Below are 9,627 nucleotides of genomic sequence, written 5' to 3' on the forward strand. Positions count from 1 at the left end.
TCAGGGCTGACCTCTGAAGATATTAAGCAGCTTTAAAACTACACTAGTCTAAGCAAATGAACCCACCCTTTTTACTGCTGAGGCAACCAATGTGGGAAACAGTCTGTTACAGGTAAAACCAAATAAGATGTTGCCTAGTAACTCTCAGCAGGGAAGCATTTAAACCCAACCAGTTTAGGGAAGCTGATGTTCTGACTCAGAGATTATTTTCTTTGGAAAAAATATCTGAAAGCAGGGAAGCTCAATTTAACAAACATACAATTTATTTTCCTATTACAGTAAACCACGGTGACAATGCTTGGAAGAATGCAGAAGTATTTAGACTTGCACAAGGAAGAACAGACAAGGCATGTTTTCAATAAACGCATGACTTTAATGAACATTGGTTTTGATGCTGATTTTTTTTCTCCAAATACAATAAACTTCACATTAAATTCTGTTTTCAGATTCTGAAATACACAAGTGATAGCAGAAGTCTGGAGATATTACACACATTATTATGTTATTATGACGATGTTATTTCTGTAAAAGGAGGTTCCTGGAACAAACCCTACTTCAGCTCTGCTATTGGGCACAGAATCAGCCATCGATTGAAAAGAATAAATAGTCTGTGTCTCCACTGGTTCAGTTGCCTGGAACAGTTTTAATTAGGCCCTCCCTTAGGACTTTGCTTTTATGGGTTCACGGAAAAGTCACCTGGCTTGGATAAAGGTCTCTCACATAAGGAGAAACCCCCTCCCTCCCCAATTTTATTGGAGATTTATATTATTTTTGCATCTCTTTAGAGGGATATGATGATTTTACAAAAGTAAAAGCTCTGGCATGATCAGCCATGTACACCTGCATTCCTGCATGCCACAACTACTGTTCAGCATAGGCAAAGTCAGGTTCAGGAGAGCATTTCAGTTCAGCAGGCTTAATACAGTGAATGATGACAGTTATGAATGTGAACTATTGCATAGATTTTTTTTAATTAAAAAAATACACAGATCAACACTTACATCACACTAACCTTCAAAAGGCAGACTGCCAAAGAGTTACCACAAAAATATGTATTTTATCAACATTGATAACAGCCGGAAAGCAAAGCTTCTATGGCATAAGTACTAAATTTGAGTTCTATATTAAAAATATGAGAGTTTTTCCCAAGCAATGAGTCTGTTCTGTAAGCCACAGAGATCCACTTCTCACTGACTGGAGGCTGGTTTGAAGTTTAATGCAGCACTGTTGATACAGAACCTCTGCCCAGAGGGTGCAGGACCATCATCGAAGACATGGCCTAGATGGGCATCACACTGCAACAGAAATGATGTACCATTATCACCACTGCAAGCATCAACAAGTACTGGAGGTGGCAGAGTCACCATCCCTGGAGGTGTTTAAAAGATGGGTAGACGAGGTGCTCAGGGGCACGGTTTAGAGGCAGATAGGAATGGTCGGACTCGATGATCCAAGAGGCCTTTTCCAACCTGGTGATTCTACGATGCTGTGAACCAACAGGATGCTGGTACCTACTGTGCTGTCCTGAATGAAGAAACCTGTATGGTGAATTCACTGTTGGGTTGTGTGGGTGGGGGAGTCTGGGGAAGAGACTAGAAGTATATCCTGGAGTAATCACCTCTGGCCAGTGAGCGAATATCCCCCCCATAAAAGCAGATCCCAGAAGAGTCATTCAAAACGTACTAATGTCAGAAAGTATAGGAGATAAATGGAAAGATACAGAACCCACAATTCATAATGAAGATTTCAAGTTAACTGAGACAGTCGCTGTAGGTCCTTCTTACAGGTCAACTGACAACTCCCGTCCTCGCCCCAGAAATTACAGATGGGGAAAAACTAGACTCAGTATAGCTATCCATGGTTTATTATCAAATTGGAAGGTTGTTTTCAGCTGGTCTTCTTCAAAGGTAATTGCTGTATATTACCACAAACATGAACTCTACCATGATAATGGACTGCAGCAAACATTTGTTACATTTGCAGATAATACCTAATCCTGCTAGATGGGGCTGTAAGCATACTGGAGGACAGTATTAGAATATAAAACAATCCTAAAAATTTGGGAAAACAGACACAAAGAATCCCAAGATGTAATCCATTAAACTCAATTGCATACTCTTATATCTCAGCAAAAGTAATAAACAGCATGGATTGAAACGGTTAGAGGTGGCAGTTCTTTAGAAAATTGTTTGGGTATTACAGCAGGTCCCAATACAAGAATGGGTCATGACTTGGGGAAAGGTAAAGGTATAAAGACCAGAACACTATCTATAATGCATCTAAACAGCCTCTGACCTCTGATGCAGGTTAGGCCCAGCTGCAGTGCTGTGCCCAGCTTTACACTGTAAAAGGCCCACTGAATAGATTTTCTGTCTAAGCTCCGGCCCTTGGCTGTATTTACACAACTGCTCTCCCCAGTCACATCCTTTTCTTCAGCCCAAACTAATAGCGTATATTTGATACTTCAAACTCCACTCATGTGTTTCATACCAAGAAGAGAGACAGAATGGTTCCAATGATACCGTAATCCTCACTTCTGTATTTAAGTAGATTCATTCACAGGGACAACCCCCTACCTTCCATGTTAAGAACTGGGTCTTTAGGTATCACCTCCAAAATGAACATACCTGCTTGCAGACGACTTCAGTTCTAGTTGATCCCAACGTGTTATCTGGTTGTCTCATGATATTGGTGTTACTTTCATCTCTGTCACAAGTACCATAAGCCTCAGAAAATGATGGCCATCCAGTCCCTGAATTGTACTTCTTCTCTGAGCTATAGTGGAAACCAGATCTTCTTGTTAATTAATAACAGAGATGTTATGAAAAGATCTCATTTTAATAAGAACACTGGCTTTTCTCCTCAGTCTTGTCTTGTACTACTATTAATAACATCTGGCACAGTAGAAGTTTTCTCACTGGCATCAAAATGTGCTGGAACCTAAAAGGAATTTTCGATGAGCCCACAACAGGAGCTATTGCCTCACCATTTCTACTGCACTGACAATTTGACAATTTATAAAGCTTGAAAAAAGGCTTTTCCAACACCTGAGCACAGTATTTAGCTGAATTACACCTGCAAAGGTCAAGTCTGAAGCCAGGCCCAAGCCAGCACAACCTCAGACAAGAAAGTTTACAACAGGAAATTAAGTGTGGAAAACAAGTATGGAAAATAGCTGAGTTGGCCCACCAGACCAGGCTCACATCCGATAAGGGCTTTGGCTTGCAGTCGCTATTAAAACAGTTTGTTAAATCAGACAGAGCCTTGCTCAAACCATCAACCAACCAAGGACAAATCTTCACAGCACAAAGATCTACTTTTCCCAAGGGATAATTGCAGTCGTCAGAAACAGTACTACAGATTGTCAACCACTAGGTGCCTCCTGTTGACATCCAGGATTATCAACCCCATTTAGCTGCATATTAAAACCTAGAGCATACTGGAAACACGATAAGAAAATATTTTTGGAATTGAACATATGGAAATGAGATAATCCTTCCTATCGAGTCGAGCAAGTTTTAACAGCAACAAGCACTTTCTTCTACTAAAGAGTGACCTAGTGTGAGTTAGAGCAAGAAATTAAGCCAGAGCTGCAAATCAGTAGGAGAAGCATCCTGGAGATCCGCCTCAACCGTTTTCTCCCAGTTTCCCTGTTGATCGCGGTTTCACAAACCCAATGCTCTTACTGGCACCTAGTGGTGTATGGAGACACCGACACTAGCGGCGGCTCTCGGTGATCCAGGGGACTACTCCATTCGTCAATACAGAATTTAAAGCAAAATATCTAGTACATATAATGTACATTGTTGTGGGATATTAATACAGTGAATAAAAAATATGAAAACCTTAATAGCAGTGCCTTTTAGAAAGACAAGACAAACAAGCAGGACAAAAAGCTTAAAAAATCCAAGCCAAACAACAGCATGTGTTTTAGGATGCATTTTATAATTAACTGTATAAAGCTGCCTTTGAGCAATGCAACTGTGGAAATAAAAGAGGTCTTGCACACAGAATGATCAAGGGCTATTTTTTGTGGAGACTGTTGCTTAGCCCATTACATCGATTCATGAAGAGCCATGAGAAATGTTCTTCTACCTCCTCGCCTCCATAAAACCAAGGAGAAATAGGAGACAGTACAGAGGCAGGTTGCACCGAGGCAAATGTGGTTTACAGCTCTGCATCTGCATGAGAAGGTATTTAGGGCTCCAAGCACTGTGCTTACCAGCCACAACTTCCCAAAGACGCTGTGGGCAGCAGAAGTGTCCGTACACCACTTCTGAGTTTCCCTGATACACCTGTGCTGTTTCTTTTTTTATTTTCAAAATACTTCAGTCAGAACTCTAAATTTTCTGACACAGGGATCCTTCTGCTTATTAATACCTTGATTCAAGGATCCTCTACGAAACTCTGTGGAGTTAAGGAAGGTCTTCAATGCTATGTGGGGTTTGCAACTGACTCTGACCAACCCTGTCCCTTACATGTTGCTCACAATACTTAAATTTACTGTACATGTTTTCCACTGCTGAAGGATCAATCTTTTGAGCTGTTAAACTAGCTCTCTACAGAAATAGTCTCTGTGTGGTTTTACTAACAGTAATATCACTTAAATTCCCTAATAGAAACATTTTAGTACCCAAAAATACTGCTGTCCAAGATCATATTTGTCCTTTGAAGTATTTCACCACTTAATTTATGGATAAATGGACTTTCCCTAAGCATATGCATTAGATTAGCCTTCGACACACCATTCCTCCAGCACATGTCATTTACTTTGATCCCTATTTTAGTCATCCCGGATGGAATCCAGATAATTCTAAAAAGTGCTTTTTGCTGTATGAATCTCAGCTGTAGCTTTATGGTTCACTGAAGGTTTGAGATTTCATTAAAGCACAATTTGCTCTCTGTAAAGATTAGAGGTATGTTCCATGTACTTCTAACTCTTTCAAATGAATATTTGGTAGCAGAAGGTTATAAATTCTGGTATAAATTTATACACATATATGTACTTTGAGTGAAAGGAGGAAATGCTTTATGTTTACTTGTAGCTAATAATCTAATGCATTTGAAAAAGGAAGGACATTTTAAATACACTAGGGAGTAAGCATGATGAATGAATCTCTTATCAAATACCACTCCCACCCCCCACCCCCCATTGTTACTGTCCTCCACAACATAATGCACTCATGGGAAAAAAATATTTTCAGACCATTTTGCACATTTAATAATTTTCAATTTTCTTAAAAGGCTTTTCCTGTAAGTTTGGGTTCTTTTTTATTTTCCTTTATCAGTCACATTATTTTATGCTTTAAACAAAAGTGCCTTTATTCTCTGAGAGCTGGATACTGCAAAAAGCAGCATGACTGTTTGCTTATATTGTTGTTTTGTTATTAGTTTAGCAGCAGAAGCAATTCCCTTCAGTGCTCATTTCTCTTATGTTGGACTGTCAATATCTATTGTCTAATATAAAGGATGCCTAAATTGAAGGAACATTTGAAGGAACTCGTCCACAGCTTAGTAATTTAAAACGTCTCTAATTTATCAGTATTTTTATTTGTCTTCACAATATTCTGCAGTGCTGCACTAGCATCTGAAATAATTTTATTTTAAAGCATTTATTAGCAGACCTTTACAGAAAACATACATCTAATCATATGTTTATTTGCAGAACAATAGACTGGGCCAAAGCAAAACTAACTGTTCACAATTATCAGCCTCAAATTTCACATTTAATTGCCTAACTTATGTTTATTTTTAACACAGCCACCATATTTATTTCCCCTCTTACTATCCAGACCTCTTGTTTCTCAGTTTCCCATTTGAAGTTCTGGTCTATGATGCATCCTTTAAAAAATTCATAAAAATGGGCAGATCAGCTGTATTCCACTGAACTTACAGGTGGGAATTATAAAGGCTATTTTCTAGATCAAAAATATGAGGAACTGTCTTTCCCAGTTCAGTTACAGAGACCAGAACACCCTCTGCACATCCTACTCTGAGGCACTCTATTTCCTTTTACTTAGGCTTTAATGAATTTGCAAAATATATAGTATTGTAAAGAGCACAGAGGTTGATAGCAAAGGCATTCACAACCAGATTTTAAAAAGTAAACATGAACAAAAAGGCAAAAATAGTGGAATTTAATTTAGAAAACAAGAAGGAGGTGAGGTGAAGAGGAGGTCTTGGCTCCAGTATGAGGGACTCGGCAATAAGAACATAACAGCAGCCAGGAGAAGGCAGACCAAAGGTCTCTCCTGCCCAGCAGAGTGAGGGACAGAAGTTGACTACGGAGAAGTACAAGAACAGAGGAAATGCAGAATGATACTCACACATAAACATGTGTTCTGTGGCAACTTGTGGCTTAGGGACCTCATAAGAGATAATTATTATCCACCAGAAAGGACAGTGTGCGTGGCAGGAGAAAAAGGCAGATCCTACTCTAGCATCTACTGTCTGCTGGTCATTTGAGATCCTTATATGCTTAAGAAAAGCGCATATCGTATACCTGTACCACCACAGGTATCCCAGAAATCTTATACACAGATCTGTGGCACCAAACAATTGTTCTTCTAACCCAACTAAGCTTTCCATCTCTCTTATAAAAAGACACCACCCATTCTGCACAGTTATGGTATTTTAAGGATGCTGTGAAATTTGCAGGATGTTACCTGAACAGCGGGGCATTGCAGCACACGCAGGAGTATATTCCTGATTCCGTGTTATTTAGATAGATCCCACTAAAAGGCTTTTAAAACAGGAATAAAAAAAAGAAAAGAGGTTAATAATGAAGGTCTTTAAATCTCACCATCTGGAACAAGCATGTAGGAATCAGATTCAAAACAGGAGAAAAACCATAAAAAGAAGGCTTCACAGGGGGGCTTTGAAGAACAAACATTAGTAGGCGAAAGAAATGAAGGGGAGGATGCCTTTGGATTAATAGTGAAGACTACCCCCTGCCCTCAGAAACTTCGAGACAAATCAGATGCATAAATCATCCAGGTACCAGGGCCAGAGTCATGACCCCCGAGGAACTTGTGAAATGTGCACGGTCCCAAAGACCAAGGCTCTGTTATGGAGGGTCACAACTTCAAAGCGGCTTGACAAAGGGACTTTCCTCCTCTCTGCATGGTCTGGAATTGGGATCCTTATTTTACAGACAAGGATTTGGTACGTGCTCCACACATGCAGAAGCCCTGGCTCTACACTAGGGACACCACAATGCTACATGGTGGCTTCCGTCACAGATGGAAGCAAAGTGCAAGGACAAGGCAGGTGGGTGATCGGGCACACAGGGGATAAGTTGGCTCCTGAACTGAGTGCTGCGTATAAGATTTCCATGGCAAACATACATACTGCCCACAAAAAGACACTAGGGGACAAAAATATGATCTTCTCCATCTCCACTAGAGAGGCCTCCACTACTTTCACACAGATGGCTCAGCTGGCAGTAAAGTATCCCAGAAATAAAAACAAAATATGAAAAGAATGCAGAATGTTTTTTTCATCTGCAAGCCAGTCTGGGTCAGAACAAAATCCACCTAGTTCAGTACATCGAGACTAATTTTCACTCACAAAAAGGCAGGGGAAAACCTGCAAAGCAACTGAGTGATGACAGCTCCCCAAAGCAGGCTTTTCCCTGCCCAGCTTAACCTTGGGCAGCTTTACTGTTTTTTGCTTACCAGTTCAGTTCCTTTTTCTCTTGTAACATAGAATTGCTCTGGCGTCAGGCGTTTTTTCCAGTCTGTAGCAACAGTTGCTTCAGCTTGTTTAGTCAGAGTGTCTGGGCCTTCAATTAGATATAGAAAGGTAATTTGTACTATTTTTAACACCATTTTAAGTTAGACTCTCTTGATGCTTTCCATTATCATCTAAACTCTCCCACAGTTTCTATAGGCACAGGCAGCACAGCAGGGCAGTTCAGGGACATAAAAGCAGAGGTGAGTGCAGGACTTTGCATCTGCTTTCTATTCTGAGGCAGCAGCTTCAGCACAAGCTTTAGGAAGGTTATAAAACAGGTACCTATGGCCCAAGGTACCATCCACTCTCCCAGCACAGCCTTCTGTTATTGCTTGGAATAACTGTTGGTCTGCTGGTCCTCCTTCCTCATCCCTGGGTATCACTGAAAGGGTCAACAGTTTACCTCTTGGAAACCCAAAATAATGCTCACTCAAGACCTATAAAAGATTAGCAACTTCATAGAATCATAGAATGATTTGAGTTGGAAGGAACGTTTGAAGATCACATCTACTCAAACTTTGATGCAGTGAGCAGGGACATCTTCAGCTCAATAGTTTGCTCAGAGCCCTGTCCAGCCTGAGCTTAAGTGTTCCCAGGGATGGGGCTTCCACCACCTCTCTGGGCAACCTGTCCACAGGCCTCAGTGAAAAGCAGTGCTAAGAAGGAGCACTGGAAGAAAGCAACACCTACAACCCAAGAGAAATAGGGCGATAGTTAAGTGACGGACACACAACAGCAGAGCAAAAGTCACCCATTACAGTGCTAACTTCCAGCAATACCTCCTATGAGACTTGTACACACCATGTAGAACACTTATGGTAGTGTGAGATTGGCAAAGAATTAATAGATTGGCTGAAAAACGATGAGTAAAATGGTTTCATTATTTCCTGATCAAATGTATGGGGAAGAGGAGGCTGAAGGGGAGACCTCATTGCCCTCTACAATGACCTGAAAGGAGGTTGTAGAAAGGCGGGTGTTGGTATTTTCTCCCAAGTAAAAAAGTGATGCAGAAGGGGAAAAAAGGGAATTTGTGGCTTACAGTCTAACTATAAAACCTGCAGTTTAGCCTGCCAGGTCTAGAGAAACACCTACAGCAGGCTGAGCTCCCTTTCGAGCCGTCTGGAGGCCACGGGGGACAGCGATGCCCTCCCCTAGGGATGGGGATGTGCCCTCACTTGGGTATGGTGATACGCTCTCCCCCGGCGCTGGGGATGCTCTCCCTTGGGGACAGGGATGCTCTCCCCCAGAGGATGGGGATGTTCTTCCTTGAGGACGGGGATGCTCTCCCCTCGGGACCGGGGATGCTCTCCCCCGGGGAAGGGGCTGCTCTTCCTTGGGTACCTTTGCCGCCGGTGCCGGAGCTGCGCAGCGGGGAGCGGAGCGGGAGCCGGGGCCGAGCGCAGCCGCGCAGCGCCCGCAGCAGCGGAGCCGCCATCGCCGGGGCCGAACCGGGGCTCCCGGTCCCTCCCGCCGGGCTCCGCAGCTGATTGGGGCGTTCGACCTGAAGAGCTGCACGTTATGAAAGCGGTGAGTAACGCTCCTGCTTTAACCGCTGCACCACCTACAGGGGAAGGTTCCAATAGCTTCTTACCAAAACGCAAAGAGACCGGCTTAATATTCGAGCGATCACTGCAGCCGTAAATAGGACAAAACCCTGTTGAGACGTTTGCTTGCAGCCCTTACAGGTTGTTTTGAAGGAGGAGGAGTCGAGTATTTGCATGCAAAAGCGGTCTTGCTAGCCTAAACGCGCGTCGTAGACGTTGCTCTTAATTGTGCTCATCAAGAAATCGGGAGGGCAGTTTGCTAAGTGGCAGCTTGTGTGCACGGAGTGATCCGCAGTCACAGCTGCTTCCACTTGGCCTATAAATACACCTGTAATAGGACCCATATTTT

At 42.2% G+C, this 9,627-nt stretch overlaps 1 protein-coding gene across 1 annotated transcript; it reads right to left on the bottom strand.

Annotated features, from left to right (window-relative positions):
• Positions 1-317: 317 nt before the first annotated feature.
• On the bottom strand, positions 318-9,169 carry MSRB2 (methionine sulfoxide reductase B2). Its single transcript, XM_069859951.1, has 5 exons — positions 9,076-9,169; positions 7,677-7,783; positions 6,666-6,742; positions 2,628-2,775; positions 318-1,295 (listed from the first exon to the last, which is right to left on the bottom strand). Exons 1-5 carry the CDS (start codon positions 9,167-9,169, stop codon positions 1,188-1,190), a joined length of 534 nt encoding a protein of 177 aa, XP_069716052.1. The 3' UTR covers positions 318-1,187.
• Between the last annotated feature and the right edge of the window lie 458 nt (positions 9,170-9,627).

The sequence above is a fragment of the Phaenicophaeus curvirostris genome, chromosome 6, assembly GCF_032191515.1.
Source record: "Phaenicophaeus curvirostris isolate KB17595 chromosome 6, BPBGC_Pcur_1.0, whole genome shotgun sequence".
NCBI classification, from domain to species: Eukaryota; Metazoa; Chordata; class Aves; order Cuculiformes; family Cuculidae; genus Phaenicophaeus; species Phaenicophaeus curvirostris.

Excerpts from the sequence above, each read along its gene's own strand:
- MSRB2 (XM_069859951.1), bottom strand. The coding sequence starts at position 9,169 with ATGGCGGCTCCGCTGCTGCGGGCGCTGCGCGGCTGCGCTCGGCCCCGG. Across the intron at positions 7,784-9,075 it reads CTCCGGCACCGGCGGCAAAG|GCCCAGACACTCTGACTAAA; the intron begins GTACCCAAGGAA and ends ATCTAATTGAAG. Across the intron at positions 6,743-7,676 it reads GAGAAAAAGGAACTGAACTG|CCTTTTAGTGGGATCTATCT; the intron begins GTAAGCAAAAAA and ends CTGTTTTAAAAG.